The 18,362-nt window shown below is 31.1% G+C and overlaps 1 protein-coding gene and 1 long non-coding RNA gene across 2 annotated transcripts; both read left to right on the top strand.

Annotated features, from left to right (window-relative positions):
- Window positions 1-14,509, top strand: LOC111635819 (transforming growth factor-beta-induced protein ig-h3-like). The gene is made up of 16 exons (XM_023380921.1): window positions 1-219; window positions 1,991-2,171; window positions 2,249-2,347; window positions 2,419-2,529; window positions 2,626-3,111; window positions 3,592-3,806; window positions 3,885-4,071; window positions 7,372-7,473; window positions 7,965-8,075; window positions 8,157-8,264; window positions 11,256-11,744; window positions 12,056-12,267; window positions 12,676-12,862; window positions 12,933-13,034; window positions 13,119-13,229; window positions 13,969-14,509. The coding sequence occupies exons 1-16, from the start codon at window positions 118-120 to the stop codon at window positions 14,055-14,057; spliced, it is 2,892 nt and encodes a 963-aa protein (XP_023236689.1). The 5' UTR covers window positions 1-117; the 3' UTR covers window positions 14,058-14,509.
- Window positions 14,510-15,708: 1,199 nt separating this feature from the next.
- On the top strand, window positions 15,709-17,543 carry LOC111635802. Its single transcript, XR_002758439.1, has 3 exons — window positions 15,709-16,773; window positions 16,843-16,943; window positions 17,022-17,543. It is a non-coding gene; the product is annotated as an uncharacterized LOC111635802 (long non-coding RNA).
- The last annotated feature ends 819 nt before the right edge of the window (window positions 17,544-18,362 follow it).

Here is an 18,362-nt window from a genome sequence, read left to right as displayed (position 1 = left end):
TTAGATACGTTTACTCTATTCGCACCAATCGACAGTGCCTTTGATTTCTTACCAGAAAATTTAATACAAGAACTACGAAGTAACCGACAGAAATTAGAAGAATTTCTTCTTAGTCACATGATAAATGGGCATTTAATATTAAATAACATAGAAAATGATCAGATGATTCGTACTTTAAATAATACATTTTTGAGATTTAATTCATATTACGGAGGTGATGTAAGTATTTATTGTTAATGTATATTATTATACTCTAAGAAGAGAGAATTATATTTTACGTTAAGATTCCAACATTAAATTTATGAATTCTAGAAATATTTTGAAAGTAATGAGATTGGTGTAATTACATAAAGAAATTCTAACCACACGGTGTAACTTTCTGTACAAGTTTTATACATCGTATATACCGTAGATTAAAATTCGTGAAGTTAAATGATGTGATGTTACAATAGTATTTTATTAAAACCTGAAAGAAATTCAAAAAACAAAAAATCAAATATGTAATTATGAGATTTGGATCTATTGCCATAACGCTATTACAATTGTCAGTGTGTTTGCTAGCAGTTTTTCCTGGAATGCTTTATAAATCAATAATTGTAGGATTGAATATTTAATTAGTGAATGGAATAGATGCATTACGCAATTGTTTTGTTTCCTAAAATGTAAAAATCAGTCCTTGAAACCCAGGATTCAATAATAATAGCATCACAAAAATACAGTTGAATCGGTTTTTAAAAATAGATTTTAAAATGTTGGGATCTGTGTATTTTATCAGAAAGAGTATATTTTTATTGACAGACAGTAAGGCTTAATATTACTTCAAACTCCCGATTATCCGTGCATTTTCAAAATATTAGAATTACTGTAAAATGAGAGAGTGTCATTCTCAACTGTCAATTCGAATTGACATAGGTAATCGTTAGTCCTGGAATATTATTTCGCAATAGGCAAAGTTGGCGCTATAAATAACACATTTAGGCTAAATATATATAGGCCTATATATATATTGTTATTCATTTAAACTCTGAATAGTTTTTTTTTTAATATAATTTAGAAGTCTACTTTGGATTTCCGTGCACGGTTTAGCACAGATAATCGAGAATTCGGTATACTTTAAACAAATAATTGATTTATCAGAAAGTCAATCTCATTACTTTGAGGATGCTCACAAGTTATTTGTATTTTCTCGACAATAAATTATTCGTTTATATCGAATTTTTCAGGAAACAGTGAACATTTTTATTTTGTAATACTGAAATTGTTTTAAATATTCGTTAAAATTTTATATAAAAGAACATTATCGTGTAATTCTATTATTTTTAAATAACAATAAATACAGTATAGGGTGTTCCGCTCGAAAGTATCCAATTTGATTTTGCTATAAAAAATTAACGGCTAAAAATATAAGTTAACTAAAGATTTTATATGAGAGAAAAACTCACCAAATTTCATTAAAAAACTTACATATCTACGTGCGCTCCAGCAGTTCCAGTGATAACATCACGGCAGTAAGCAATTTCTTGCTATACACGCTGCAGCATGTCTTGTTTCACAGTAGCAATGACTACGATGATGTGCTCCCGAAGATCCTGAAGGTCTCTTTGAAGTTGCATAAATCATATATTTCACGTAGCTTCACAGAAAATTCTAAGAAGTAAATATTGGGAGATTTAATGGCCATGATCTACGCTTTCTCGTATAGTGAAGCCATGTCTGGACAATAATGCTCATGATTCGAGTTCTGCTCTATCTTGCAGTACGAAAAAAATTTCTATAAAATTTAATTAGTTTTTTCACCAGATTCCACTTGTTGTTTTGTGTCTTAAACCATTCATTTTATATGGCGAATTAAAATCGGGTACTTTCAAGCGTAACATCCTGTATTTCATAATTTATGCATAAATCCAATAGGCTAATGTAGTCGTCCTAAAAATTTCAATATTTAATGATAAGTAACTAACAAACTATTCGATTTTTAAAATTTTTATAGGTAAAAACAGTTTCAGGAGCTCAAGTTATTAATGCTGAAAATAATGGCGCCATATTGGTATACATTATAGACAGAACATTAGGACGAACAACAGATCAAAATATTATCGATTACTTAAGTAAAAATCATGTGAAATTTTACGAATTGTTGCAGTTAACAAATTTTATTCAAAATATTGCTGGTATTGTAAAAACTTTTAGATATTTAAAAAAATTATTTCGATATTATTTTATTTTTTATAAATATTTTAACTTTTAGAAGGAACGTACACAATATTTGCTCCTTCTGATGAATCATTTTTCAGTCTTCCTAATTCGGCTCTAAACCTATTAAATCATAACCAAACATTATTACAGGGTAAGTTCTCTCATTTATATAATATTAGAAATTGGTAATTATAAATCTCTCATTTATTTAATTTATTTTAGATGTTTTACAAAACCATATAATAGAGAGCACTATTTATACTCCTGCTCTGACAAAAGGTTCTCTTCTTACGACTGTTGGTGGAAGTGCTTTAACTATTTCTACTCGCCGAGGTCATTATATTGTTTATATTTATTATAAATACGTTAATATTGATTTACTTAATCTTAAAACATCTAAACTTCCTTCATAAATTTGTTTTATTTTAGGTATAATACTTGTCAATGGTGTATCGATTGTAAAACCCGACATCCAAGTTACTAATGGTGTTGTTCATGTTATCAATCGTCTGATTTTACCTAAAGTATTTTTAGAACTTTGTCGATGTATGCCAATGAATTCAGATACGTCGCTTAGAGGGAGACAAAGAGAATTATCCGTATCAACACCCGAGCGCGACAGACATTCAGTTGTTGTAATTTCTCCTCGAGGATCTCACCTCCCACGATCCTCAGTTATTATCATTAAGCCTTCTAATTCCAGACCATCAGAATTCGGATCTAGGATCAATTCTACGTCAGGAATTCATTATATTTTTCCAACTACTAGTCCTGTATCTTCGCAACGAACTAGTAAAACTGTGCTCCAAGTTCTCGAAACTCCAATTGTGATTGCTGGTCGTCATCCAGCGAAATTTACCATAGTTACAAATTTATTAAGAAAAGCTGGTTTGATGGAGGTACTTTCTCAAACAAGTAAGTTTTTCTACTTTTATAAAGTATTCTTTTCATGATATTTATCTTTAATTATAATTAATCAGTAAGGAAGTATGTACAAATTTTAATATTTCTGAAATTTCTCAGATAGGTTTGTATATTAGGGGTGTTGAAGCTATTAAATTTTGGAGGTTAAAGGTCGAGGGGTGGAGAGATAATGGGTATCGTGTGTATCTACAGTAGGATCGGACTTAATGACGATTTTACTCATTATTAGCATTCACAATTTTTTATAAAACTCATTCCTATGTCATTTTATAATAATTAAAAATATAAACAGTTTTTAAAGTAAAATATCATAACGGATGGCACCACAAAATTTTAAATATTGCCGGAAAAGTTAAGCAACTCATTGCTGATTTATTTTAATTATATTTTATTAAAGTAAATATAAATCTAAATAAAATTTCAAATCTGTTCTTCTTGTCATCTAATTTTTAAATTAATTATCATTTGCAGATCCATTAACAACACTTTTACCAACGGACGAAGCTTTTGAAAAACTTCCCGAAAACAAATTGCAACAAATGCAAAATGACGTGCAATTATTGAAGAGAGTTCTTTTATGTCACATGGTTGCTAGAAATATTCCAGTCAACGATTTACAAAATAATTATCGCTTACAAACATATAACGGTGTTCCTGTTGTTGTAAATATATTAAAAAGGAGAAGGGTAGAGTAAATATATTTACTTAATTAAATGTTGCTATATAATTTAAGTTCGTATTAATGCAAATTTATATCTTAATAGATGATATTGATAAATGGTGCAGAAGTATTAGCTACGTCTCCGGTGGTGAATGGATTCGTTTATATAATTAATAGGATCTTCTATCCTTTACCAGCTCCAAATATATTAAATGATTTGAAAAAACGACCGGAAGTTACTAGATTTTTAGACCTCGTTCGGCAGGCGAATTTAGAAAATTTACTTTCAGGTAGGTTACTTTATATAATTTTTACATAACAGTAGTTATAATTCATTAATATAAGCATTTTTTATGTTATAAACCTAAATATAATTGTAATCATAGAAAATAACAACAAAATTATGATAAATTTCACACAACATTATTAATCGCTATTGTTTTGAACAAGATATTGCGTGTTCAGTTTCTTTATTGTGGTTCAAAAACTTCACACACAAAAAAAAAACACTTCTTGTACGAAATTTTTATGATTTTTACTTTCCCCGTTCTGTTATACATAACAGGGAAAGTATGGCAATCAGTAAAAAATGACCCCCCCTTTTCAAAAGTTTTACAGTTTTGGACTCAGAGGACCTAGAAAAGTTGAGAAATGCAAAAAAATTCGGGATTTTTTCTGTATGTATGGATGTTTGTGTGTTGGGGCAGGATTTTGTTAACCCTTTTTGAAACATAATCCTATGCTTTTAGTCGAAAATTTCTGATATTTTGTAGGAAGGTTGTATATTGGGGATCGATTCTATTAAATTTTGATGGTTAAAGATCGACGGGATGGGGAGACAAAAGAGATCGTATGTCATATCTCGAGTAGGGTCGAATCTCCAATAGAATCAGACGATTTAACTCGTTGTTAGATTTTACAATTTTTTTAAAAAGCCATCCCTATTCTCAAAATTAAGCTTTTTGCCGTTTTATAACAGTTAAAAATATAAAAAGGTTTTTAAATAAAATATCATGCTACCAAAAGTTTAAATGTTGCGAGAAAGGTAAGCAACTTGTTGTAGGAATATTTTTTTATTGATTAAAGACATACATGTATATTCTTTATCAAATATTCAAATAAATTTTCTGTAATTGAGATATTAAAAGAGCTTTAATAGACATTAAGCAATTAAATTTCATTTTTACAAAAGAAGACAAATTATTTATTNAAAAAAACCACTTCTTGTACGAAATTTCTATGATTTTTACTTTCCCCGTTCTGTTATAAATAACAGGGAAAGTATGGCAATCAGTAAAAAATGACCCCTCTTTTCAAAAGTTTTACAGTTTTGGACTCAGAGGACCTAGAAAAGTTGAGAAATGCAAAAAAATTCGGGATTTTTTCTGTATGTATGGATGTTTGTGTGTGTTGGGGCAGGATTTTGTTCACCCTCTTTGAAACTTAATCCTATGCTTTTAGTCGAAAATTTCTGATATTTTGTAGGAAGGTTGTATATTGGGGAATCGATTCTATTAAATTTTGGTGGTTAAAGATCGACGGGATGGGAAGATAAAAGAGATCGTATGTCATATCTCGAGTAGGGTCGAACTTAATGACGATTTTACTCGTTAGCATTTATAATTTATATATATATAAAAATTATCCCTATTCTCAAAATTAAGCTTTTTGCCGTTTTATAATAGTTAAAAATATAAAAAGGTTTTTAATTAAATAAAATATCATGCTACCAAAAGTTTAAATGTTGCGAGAAAGTTAAGCAACTCGTTGTGGGAATTTTTTTTTTAAATTGATTAAAGACATACATGTATATTCTTTATCAAATATTCAAATAAATTTTCTGTAATTGAGCTATTAAAAGAGCTTTAATAGACATTAAGCAATTAAATTTCATTTTTACAAAAGAAGACAAATTATTTATTGCAACCATTACCTTCGGTCTTGATGAATAATGTATGATGTATAGATGTTTAAAAACAAATTAAAATAATGAATGTTATTGCGGTTGTTATTATGTAAATACGTCGCAAAGTAAAGAGTTACTGTATAAGCAGGACTGTGGAGTCGGAGTCGGAAAAAATGTGTCGACTCCGACTCCTGCATTTTAAATTTACTTTAGTTTGTTTTTTATTTAAATCAAAGAAAATTTATTATATATTTATTAACTTTTAAAAATCTTTTTGTATTTTGTTATAATTCATTTATTTTAAATACGAAAGGCATCAATTTAATATATTAAATATGTAGTATACTTTGTAGTATTTGTGTTTAGTAGTTAAATTATTTTGACCCAATTGAATTTGAATATTTTTGAATTATTCTTTATTATCCCTGCTCTAAATGAGTATTCTATTTTTCTGAATGAACCAGACTAATTGATCAGAGTACATATTTTTCTTTACTGAGCAAGGGACTGAAGTAGCTAGGTAGATCGCGCACTTTTTAATTGGATCTGGGTAGAAAAAAAATTGCATGTACAATAAGAAAGAATGAAAAATGTGAAGAACAAATTAAGAGATCAATAGCAAATTTATTAAGAACACAGCTGTCAGCAAACGCGCAAAGGATTAATCGGAAGAGTCGAAATAAGATAAGCTTAATGAATATTTTATTTGACAACTTATAACGAATGTCATTGTTTTTCCTGCTTGAAAAAGGCGAATATATTTTTGAAATAAATCTATAAAGAAGAAAGAAGCCAATAACATTTGGTACAAGAAACTTTCTACATCATAATGAATTAAATGGTTTTTAGTAGAAACGGGTTACGTGGTTGCTTTCACTTCTATCCATTACCAGCAAGAGCGACTGGATGGTACATTATAATGAAGGATGAAGATGTTGTCTCAGTCAATATATCACGAATACTCCATGATATCTATGATAAATTGTAAGAAAGAAGCGAATATTCATCTTTAACGACAGTAAGATGATACTGTACTTTATTGCATTGCTGTCAAATAGACTTAAGAAAAAATTAGAACAAAGAACATTTTTTTTCTGCATTTATTCTGTTTTATGAATTTAAAATATATTCTGTAGAATATGGATTTTTCAGAAAATGTAGGATATAAATGGAAAACTGAATTGGTTATTTAATTTCCTTTTTTGTTCCGATTGATTTTTTATACTGCCATCAAAATTTATTTTATTATCGTCGCATGAAAGACAATGTAATATTTGTATTGTCTTTTGGGTGTAATATTTGTATTGTCTTTTGGGTCTTTTAAGCTATTAAATCTCTCTCTTTCCCTTTTGTTATATACAAAATATACTTGTTTTTCTCTTTTCAAATTGAATAACAGTACCGAAAATAACATTACAAATATAGTTAAATGGATAGCTTAGTTGAAACTCATCAGCGTAATATTACGCATTTTAAAAATACTTTCTATTCTCTGATTCTTTTATTCACTTTCAGTTGAAGTAAAATAAAAATTTTCATTATTTTAATTGAAATAGTACGAGAGAATTTTATAGAGAACTGTTACTTTTAGTTGTATTGGAAAATTCATATAATATCTAAAGTAATAACACGAATATAATCAGTTGTTGTTAATTAATTAATTATGAAATTATTTTATTTTTAGGAATTAATGTTGCAACTGTATTTGTTCCCACAAATAAAGCATTTCAGAATATTCCGGAAGAAGTCTTAAAAGAAATTTTTAAAGATACTTATTCATTACAAGGTTCGATATTATTTAAGTATTTTGATAGTAATATTAAAGTATTTTTACTTTTCACTTTTTTTTTAATATACTTTTTGTGAAAGTTAGAATGCTTTTGTTAAAAGTTAATTCGAATGGTTTTATATATTCAAAATAAGCAAAAACTAATTTTATTTTGAATTTGATAGGTAATTAAAGTAAAGACAACTAATTAACATTTGCACATACACTGTACAAATGTTAATTAGTTGTCTTTATCTTAAGAAATTGAAATTTTATTTGAAAAAATTTATAAAAATAATAAAAACAAATCTATTTATTTTATACATCTACATTATACATTTATAGTTGGAAATTTGTTTAGGATTAATTTTGTTTTTATAAAACTTCTAAAATTGCATTAATTTGACAGTATAGGCCTACTTAAAGAAAAAAAGCAATATTTTTGGAAAATATTATTAGTTTTTAGTTATCACAGAATAATTTTATATAACTTAATGATTGTTTTTCAGAGTTGATTTTACGTCACGTTGTGTCTGGAATTCATTATAGCATAGAATTCGATTCTGATTCTAATCTTGAATCTCGTTTGGGCGAAGCTCTAAATTTTGTAAAAACTCCAGGTAAATATTTATAGTAATTAAAAATAAAACTAATAAGTAAAGAATATTATTATTAAAAGTTTTATTTTATTATTTTTCTAGAGGGAATTTATGTCAATGGCGTTCGGATTATTCAGCCAGACATAACTTCGGGAAATGGTGTTATCCATCTGCTTGATTCAGTTATATCAAAACAAGATGTAACTTATGGTAATGAAATGAGCTTAATTATTTTTACAATAATTTTCCTCTTACTCTAATGTACATATATTATAATTGATTAGAATACACTTTCTACTTATTCAATTGGAAATGGAAATTCAGTAAGTTGAACTTTATAGCCTGAGCTGTATTTAAACTTCTGCGAAATCCTTATCAAAATTTAACTTTAGATATAATTAAAATGTTTTCAGGATTATATGAAAGAAGGGAAAAGTTGAACGATATATTAATTTAATAAAAACATATTTCTTTATAATTTAATTAGGGAAATTCAATTCGCAAAATCTAGAAGCAATTCATTAAATTATTTTTATATAAGAATAAGAGGAGTGAATATATAAAATATATACAATTATTCTTTAAATATATAGGCCTATAATTATTATTTCTCGAGTCATGAGCTAGTCTCAAAGAAATTTCATTTAAAAAATTAATATGCTATTTTTAAATTAATAGCAATTACTAATGTGAGATTAGCAGCGGGTCAGGGCTTAATCTCTGCCTGATCACTTAATCTGCACAGGCTGGTAAAGCCCGATCTCGGAGTCGTTGGATGGCTAGGAAGGCAAAAAGTGAGTGGGGAGTGTCGGTAAGTTGGCATGTGCCCTTAAATGACAGGAGACAAGTTTAAAAACTAAACAAGCATTTATTATATAACTAACTAGTAAATACAAAAGGTTACAAGGTTGGATACATCTAAGAATAAATTCGGATAACATAATTACGCCTATGGCGATTATACACTCTATCCTTTCTCTAAAGGATTTACTCTAACGACTAGTCCTATATGCGTAGAGAGAGTTCCCTGGTTCAAAATAATTACCTCAAAGTGCTATATGTGGCAATAACAGTTCTTTATGAAAGAGTTGGGCTTGGTCAATGTCTTCTACCGATGCGGGAGAAGTGAAATCACAATGATCAATATAACTTCAGAGCTTCCGGTGGTCTGCACCTTTTATATCATTGTCGTGGGAAAACTGACACGTGATTGACTTTTGTTGACGATGACGGTGCATTCTTCACACCTAAGTGCCAACTTTCCCATCTAATTGTTATTACAATCGGTGACCTCCGATCTAGTTTCAATTTCTTCGGGTTTTTTCCGAAGATATTTACACTTAACATAAAATTGGAATGTTTTTTAAGAGCCCCGTAAAAATCCGCGGGCTCACACTAATATAGGAAGTGGCTAAATATAAACAAATAAAAATATACTTATGTTTAATTTACATTTAAAAAATGCTAATTTAAATGAATTAGTCATAATATTTCTTCTTATATTTTATTTCATAAATGAAACCAAACGTTAAATTCAAACTATTTCTTGAAAAGTTTTCCTTGCTTTAACATCTGGGATAAACATTTTAATTCGTGGAATATATTTCAAAAAAAATTCGTGAAGAGAAGCAGCCTGTAACATTAGTGAGAAAGAAGTAAGGTCATATGGGGAATTTTATTATATTAAAATGTTCTACTTACTGAAATTTAAAATAACTATTTAAAAAATAAAATAGAATATGCAAATATGAAATACGCATGCATTTAGTGGCACTAATTTGCAATGTCTCCCTTAAGTTAAATTACTTCTATTTTAAATAAGCTCGGCCTTCCTTTTTTGGGATAAATTTGAGTATTAGTTAATATAAGTTTTTATTAAAGTAATATAATTAATTTTATTTCATAACTAATAGAATAATGATTAAAATTACAGTTCATAGTTTTATTTAATTGTTTATTCGTTACTGAAGTGTTATAATTGGGGCTAAAATAATATAAATTTATTGTTTTTAAGTGGCAATTATAAATAATATTATTATATAAGATTATATACTGATTCAATAAAAGACCTAAAAACCTGCTAAAGCCAGAAATCCAAGGGTCTATTTTGTTTGTCCGTATCACACAGGTTTTCCGCCATTGACAGGACGTAGTATTAATTTGTTAGAGATGTGCGTATATTGTAAAGATTTTACATATAAATAAGTGGGCAGAATTCAATTTTTAATAAAACAATCGAACGTCAGTGGGCCTCAATCAGAACAGTCCTTAATGCAATGGGTCTCAGACAGACAAATGGAAGTACTTTGTGTAATGGGATAAATCGATCTTCATTTTGGGAGATAAACTTAACCTTTCACTCGGGTTTCTAGAACAATTATCACATCTTGGGAAATAAAATTTCAATAATAAACAAACACGATGCATAAACGTTAGATAGAGCGTGGGTGTGGTTAGTATATAAATGTTATTTCTCTCCCTTTCTCCATCTCATAAAAAGTAAATTGAGTTGATTCTATTTTATTTATTGTAACTATAACTTTACTCCTTCTTTTCTCTTTTTTTTATACTTATTACGTCAGCAACCTTTAATATCATAAAATCAAAAATAAGTTTTCGATTTTATTAACTTATAGGCCTATAGTCAAAATATGCTTATTTTCTTATTAATTTTATTATAAAGTAAAAATACAGAACAAACTAGTTTCTTACTTTGCGCCTATACCTCCTTGTATTTGGGTTGCAGCAGCATGACTTTTTTCATTCTGTCCGTGTCTCACTTTTTTCATTCTGTCCGTGTCTCACTTTTTTCATTCTGTCCGTGTCAGGAACCTGTGAGACACGGACAGAATGAAAAAGCTGTGAGACAGCTTTCTCCGAAAGCTGGAACCTGTAATCACTATATTATTATCGTATATAATAATATTATTTATAATTGTCACTTAAAAGCAATATATTTATATTATTCTAGCCCAATTATAACATTTCAAATGCTCATAAGTTCCAACTATCGGAGAAAGCTGGAACCTATGAGCATTTGTTACCTACTTTGTGCAGAGAACATTTGTAATCATTTTCCTAAAAAAATATTTGATCTTTCCATCTCTGGAAGGTTCCCGCCCTATTCAGGTTTTACTGTAATACTGTATAAATTAATTCTTATTTTATGAGTATATTATATTGTAGATAAAATTTTATTAGGTCCTATCGACGAATCAGAATTTGAAACCACCACCTCTCCCTCCACGACCTTGTCTTCAACAATTTCAGAGACAGAAGTAACAACTATCCCATCTTCAAGTGATTTCACAGAACGCTACAGTAGTCCAACATCTGTTATAACTACTTTAGCTGCTACTACTTCTGAAGAAACTACTACTACGCATGAAGAAACTACTACTACGCCTAAAGAAACTACTACTGTGCCTGTAGAAACCACTACTACGCCTGTAGAAACTACCAGTGCTTCTGAAGAAACTACCAGTGCTTCTGAAGAAACTACCAGTGCTTCTGAAGAAACTACTACTGCTCTATTATCAACTGAAACTATTGAAAGTAGCTCAGTGAGTACGACCGACTTGCCTACAACTACATTGCCATCAGTTTTGGATGCCACTATGGGTCAAGGAATCGATGAGTTCATCGGTTTACTCAATCAGTCTGGATATTTAGATAGTTTTCAAGACGGTAGTAAGTATAATTCGAATATAAAATATTTTCTTTTAATAAATTGTGAGTTTAGAAATAATTACTATAGCAAAATACATTGTAAATTTTATGAAATTACTTATATGACTTTGTAATTTCTTAAATTCCTACCTTCATGACAATTGGAAAGTGATTTAATTTTTTACTATTTTACATCTTTGTATCAATAATATAAAACATTAATAATAATAATAAATTAACTAATGAATTCGTGTATAAGCTTCATTTCAGTTGCCAGATGATAAAAAAAAATTTAAAAGCATCCAATAAAATTTTATTCATTTTAATTTCAGATGAATATACAATATTTGTTCCCACCGACGAAGCCCTTAATTCTCTTCCTCCAACGCTTCGATCCACTCTGAAGAAGCAGCCAAAGAAATTACAAAAGACATTAAAGCATCACATTGTTCCTTCTTTAGTTGATCCAGATCACATTCCCAATGATATGACATTGCCTACTTTGTTACCTAATAAAAATATTCGGATTAATAAATACGAAGACGTGAGTAGTTACGCTTTACTTTGTCCTTTCGAGATTACTTTTGGACATATTTTGATTTTTTCAGTTTTTATATTTTTTAATTCAGAATTGATCTTATTTTCTTTAATATAATTTCTCTTAAAAAACGAAATTTTTTCCGTCTTAATTGGCAACGAAATAATACATTATAAAGAGTAACGTATTAACCTTAGAGATGTCATGACTTCGAATCACGATTTGGGTCATCACTATTTCATTATCATTTTAAAATACTTAACTGAAAATCGAGTCATGATTTCAATGTTTCAAAATTTCAATTTAAAATCACGTGGAGTTGAGAAATACTTTATTTATTTATTTGTTTATTTTTAATTTACAGCTTTAAATTACTTGCAAATATAACCTATAACTTAAGTATATTATTTTCAGGCAACTACTGCGTCTGGTGCGAAAATAGTTAAACCACCTATTCGAGTAGGAAATGTTCAAATTGTGCCTGTCAATCAAGTATTGGTTCCTCCTGTAGGAGATTTGCACCGAACTGTTACCAAATCGCCTCTTATGAAACAATTTTCTAAGTTGATTGAAATCTCCGGTTTGGAAGACGAGATCAAACGTAAATACTTTTTGATTTCGTTTACGTATGTTTTAATTTAACGTATTTTATACAATTGTATTATTTATAGAAGGAGGACCGTATACTTTATTTGCCCCTTCTAAGAAAGCTTTTAAGAAAATGTCTTCCGAAGAATATAATCGCTTAATTACCGATCCTAATTTGGCAAAGGGTATATATTATTAATCGAGATTATTTTAAGTAATTTTAAATAACATTTGGCACATTAATTCTTATTAAATTGTGTTTCCGTTAGAATTTGTTCTTCGACATTTAGTACGAGGCACTCACTATACTAATGGAATTAAAGATGGATCTACTCTTACTTCTGAAAATGGTCATGAATTGAAGCTTATGAATAAGCCAGGTATATTTATAGCCTATATTTGTATTTCATTTTTAATATGTCTAATAATAAATGCAAAAGTTAAAATGTATTTTAGAAAATTTACAAATTCCCTTTCGTTATTTAATAATTATTAAATAAGTTTTTAATTGTTTAATAAATGATGCACAAAAATATATTTTATAATCACAAAATGTGGAAATAACAAATTACACGAGTTTATTACAATGGAAAATTGATTATTCGAACTCGATAGAACCAAGAGTTTTTCGGATAATACAGAAACTCGTTTACTTTTGTGTTTTAGATACAGTAAATACTGTGAATTTGAAGTTTCGTGGACTATAAACACTGTAATGCAATTACTACGTTTGAAAAGAAATTAATTTACTCAAAATTTAAAGTAATGTTACGTATATGACCTAGTTTCGCTGCCCTATAATAGACAGATGATGTAATGATCACCAGTTACGTAGACAGTTTGATTTCTTTGTATTGTATTCTATGGTATTTACAATACATTCATATTTTTTTAAACCATTTCGGATAATCAAGTTTCTACTGTATTGGTAATTGCAACTTTATCATTTCAAACTTATTCACTACAAGAGCTTTACCTTATTCTGTTCTACACGACCCGTTCTTGACCTCGTTTGTTCCGAATGGTGTCTTAATGAATACAATAACGGGCGGAAAGTCTTCGAAGTGTATGTACTGTACATTACATTATCGTTTCATAATTTTATATTATTTTTTCCAGATTGCCTCGGTGTCAATGGAGTTAACTTTAGTTTTTCTGACATCAATACAACAAACGGAGTCATTCATGTCATCGATGACGTTTTATAATCTTCCAACCGCATCATTGGATTTCATTACTATTCATTCATCACAAACTCATTTTTAAAAGAAATGGCCTAGCCATGGCAATAGTGATATTATGTGGTACTCTATACAATCTTTATTAAGATTATTTTTATATTTTATTTAAAATAATGTACAAAATAAAATTGAATTAACACAAGATAAGTTTTACGTAATGAATGATTTCCGGTGCAAATCGAAAGTTCATAAGTAATTAAAGACGGACGACAGTGGGAATTTATGGGCCTACAATTTTTTTTTAAATGCATGGTTCTTACCCCTCGACTAAACTTTTTACGCCAAGATCCAACGTACTGTACTGTACTGTACATGTACTATCGAAGAAAAAATAATAATCTACAGTAAAATAAAATTATGTTGCCAGAAAAACTGCAGTAAATAACAAGTATGAAAGGCTAGATAACAATAATCACAATAAAAATGTCTGATTCAAAATAATAATGACCAAAAAATAACAAAGGTAACAATAGAAAAATTATTAAATGTTTATATTAAATCGACAACGTTTTATCAATATACAATATAATTATTCCGTCCTTATCCCGAATAATTTATATATAGACTATCTATCCTTTCCGAATGTTTCAGCCCAGGCAGTTCTATCACACGATGTGGTAGTCACATACTACAATGCCCTCTGTTTCATCTATAAGGAGATAGCCCGATGTAGTAAGCACAGAATTCTAAGGCGTGAGATAATTGTAAAGTTTTAAAAGAACCCTACAATTTCCTCATTCCTTAGAAATGAAAAAAACGCCAATGAGAGAAAATAGTGCCTCTGCCGAAACAACTTGAAAGGTTAGAAATGTACAAAGCCTTCGAGAGAAGGACGGTAGTTCACTTCGAGGAGACAGACTCTATTTCGTCAGGCTAGAGAACGTATAAAAAGTAAAGGTTTCTTCTTCCAATAGAGAGACTAGTAATATCTATCACGTCTTTCTTAATTAACAGAGACCAAGATTAAAACGAAATCGAACGGAAGTGTCAAATTGATTAATTAATCAAATAAAGAATTTAGGGGCGTGATCCGTTAAAAAGCCAGAAATTCAAGGAGAAAGTACGATGGTTTCCCCCCGGCTCAGTCTGTTTATCCCCTGTGTCGGTTTACCCGTTTTCGTTCCGCCGTATTATAAAGGTTTTTCGGTAATTTTAATATTAACTTTATCCAGTTTGATATTGCATTAATACGCAACATCAAACCGGCGGCGACCGATGAATCCCTCCGAAATGCCAAATAATATTGGGCGAAATAAATCGAAATCTTAAGAATTTTTTACTGTACTTATGCGAAGGCCGAAAACGGACGAAAAAAATATTTATTCGAATCAATTTCGTGCGATTTTCGGAGATGGTCGAACCTCGAGACGTAGAATTTAAGATCGTCTTTTAACTCTCCCCGGTGGACATTCTGCACCATGTAAATGCAGAAGATAATTTATTTATCAAATTCCGAACACAAGAAAGTGATTGAAGCAGAATTTAAAAAGAAAAAAAAATTAATTAAAAAAAATAAAATTGATTTTTTTTAATTCAAATTTTTACGTAATTCGAACATTGTTGACGTGTCTTTTAACGTTTGTTCGAAATTCGTCACGCATGACGATTCGCAGTTCGATTGTTGCGCTCTTCGATTGCGTTGCTTTTTTTGCGGTTTGCGGACTTTTGCAGAGAAGATTAAAGATTTTTCAGGTAAGTCTTAGTCCATATTGACCCTAGACGAAAGAATTTATTTAATATTACTTGGAAAATCGGTCCCAGAAGACATCGTTCCATGGTCGGATTCGAATCTTTTAGATTTAAAAAGGCAGCTACGGTGAGCATTTTGCTTTTGCTCTTTAATTTAAGCTTTTGTTTTAATCGACTAATTGCAAATTTTCTTTTTTTCAGAATGAAGATGTTTGCGTGGTTTCGCCGGAGGTTCCGATGGAAGAATGCGGTGGCGCAGGAGGGAGGGGGTTCCGATGAGACGTTCGAGGACCGTGGGCTCGACTGGGTCTGTGTCGAATCGATTAGTTCGGTGTCGTTTGAGACCGTCGAGCGAGAGGCAGCGAGTAGTGACGACCTTCCCCCAGTGCGTGTGGCGTGGAACTCTCCCGGAGGCGGGAGAGTTCTGAGTCTGTTTCATTTGGCCAAGTCATCAGGGATCAGCCGGTCCTAGGCCTTGTTAATTATGGAAGGCATAGGGAGTGACGAGTCCTCTTGGAGTTCATCTATTTTCGCGAGGTCTGACTCTCCGTCCACGCTCGCGACCACGTCACCATCGTCTTTCGGAAGTCGTAACGGGGAAGATTCGGAGGAGAGCGCCGCCGAAGTCGAGGAACCGCGGTTTTGTTGCTGTGGGAGGCTGCGGTTCCCTTGACTTGGGCGGTGATCCTCTTCGATTTTCCCCAACTCGTCCGTTGCACCCGGATTCGACACCTTTACTCGGACGTGGCCTTCTCTTACCCGGATGTTCTCACCTCATGGGCTTGTCTGCCAAACGTGACACTCAATCGACGACAATAGATTTGACTTCCGATTGTGATCATCCGGCGCGACATTTGGCCGACCTTTCTTCCCAAATAGCTGTTATGAGGATTGATCTTCCGGTTACGGTAGGTTAGGTTAGGATAGTAAAGGCTAGGTCAGGTCTTTCGCTCTTCTCATAACACTGTTCGGGAAGAAAGACTGTCTGATAAAGGTAATAATGTTGACCTTAGGTAATAAATGAATGAACTTCACGTTTTCTCACTGTCTTTGTGCTCTATAGGAACATTTGGGAGGGCGATTCTTCTCCCTCCCCAACTTTACCACCAAGAGGACGAAGCGGCCATTTATCGTACAAGTGAATATTTTCCGAAATCTCCAATGGTAAGAACTCTTTCGTTTCGTTTCATTTTTTAACACGTCTTATTCTCGTATCGTAATTTACTGTTTTTCTGTTTATAGACAAGCCGAAGATGTTCTTCGATCACACACATACACACGCACGGACACAATATCACTGTACACGAAGATATATACACCGTTTAACCTTTACTCGAATTCTCGCACTCACGCACTTACATGTCAAGCGCCTCGTTCTGTGTAATTCGACACAATGAAACAACCCGAACACTCGCTTCCCACAAATCCAACCCCTGGGTCCTCGTCCCGGGAAGTGGAAACGCCAATTTTAAAGATTAAAACGCTTCAAATTGGCGGCCGAAGGGGCTCTGGTAATCACACCTTGCATGGATTAAATTGAATTTCACACATTAACATCAATAATAGTTTTGTGATGAATTTTTCTGTTAAATCTCTGGAAATTTACTATGGTAAGAAATTATCTGCGCTCGTATTTCAGTATTGCTAACTCTTACCTAAGATCATTAATTAAAGATTTTGGTGCTCATCGTATATTTCATCACATTTGCAATATGGCAGCTGGTGATTTTTTGTTTTGTTTTGTTTATGGGGGGTACTAAGAGAGAGGGCTGTTTTAATCTTACCCATCCTTGGTTTCTGAAGATCCACAACGTGGACTGGCGGACTGTATGAGACGGAACTCGATACATCAGGTAAGATCGCCCTGGGTTCTTCAACAGCCCGAATTCGATCTCTGAGGGTAGACTAAATTCTTAACAGCTGAAACATCTGGCCGTTACCATGTTATAGTAGGTGTTGAAAGTATAACAAATAGCGACACTTCCATATAAACAGTTTGTTACTGTACACTAAACACTTGCACATAAATTGCTTTTAATTGGTTTGCAATGTACTATACCATATCTCTGACACAATATATTCGGTGAGAAATTGATATTCGATGTACTCCATTTTGTTCACGACGCGTTTTAGGAACATTAGTGTTTTTTTAAACATAGGGGTAACTAGCACAATGGAAGGAAATTTAGGGGAGAAATGTAATGTCTGTTATATTGGATAGCAGAGTTTATGCTACGAGTAGGTGCTTTTAAATGTTACGTAACTTTTGTTTGTTCTTATTTAGTCGCTTTATCACAGGACGGTTTTGCTAAATTGTGCTCTCGTTTTAAAGTGTAAATTTAATATTTATATATTACAACCTAACTTGTACAATACACTGTACAAGTACAGTACATTGGCATTCCTGACAAAAACAATACAATGTTTTAGCAAATATTGTTATGTCTAGTACAAACAGTGCAAGAACTTTGTGAGCTCAACATATGTGTATTGTATACGCATGTACTGTACTCTACATAAACGTGTGTATGTATATATATATTTTAGAGCCAATGCTCGGAAAAGCCGTACGTTTCTAACTTG

Source organism: Centruroides sculpturatus, unplaced genomic scaffold (assembly GCF_000671375.1).
Source record: "Centruroides sculpturatus isolate CEXI.00-Female unplaced genomic scaffold, Cexi_2.0 scaffold881, whole genome shotgun sequence".
Taxonomy (NCBI): domain Eukaryota; kingdom Metazoa; phylum Arthropoda; class Arachnida; order Scorpiones; family Buthidae; genus Centruroides; species Centruroides sculpturatus.
This window is presented reverse-complemented; position numbering and strand designations above follow the sequence as displayed.

What these genes read in the sequence shown, in the direction of transcription:
- LOC111635819 (XM_023380921.1), top strand. Translation starts at nt 118, where the DNA reads ATGATAAATGGGCATTTAATATTAAATAACATAGAAAATGATCAGATG. An exon ending in TTTTATTCAAAATATTGCTG is followed by an intron (nt 2,172 to 2,248) that starts GTATTGTAAAAA and finishes TTTAACTTTTAG; the next exon opens with AAGGAACGTACACAATATTT. An exon ending in AAAACAAGATGTAACTTATG is followed by an intron (nt 8,265 to 11,255) that starts GTAATGAAATGA and finishes AAATTTTATTAG; the next exon opens with GTCCTATCGACGAATCAGAA.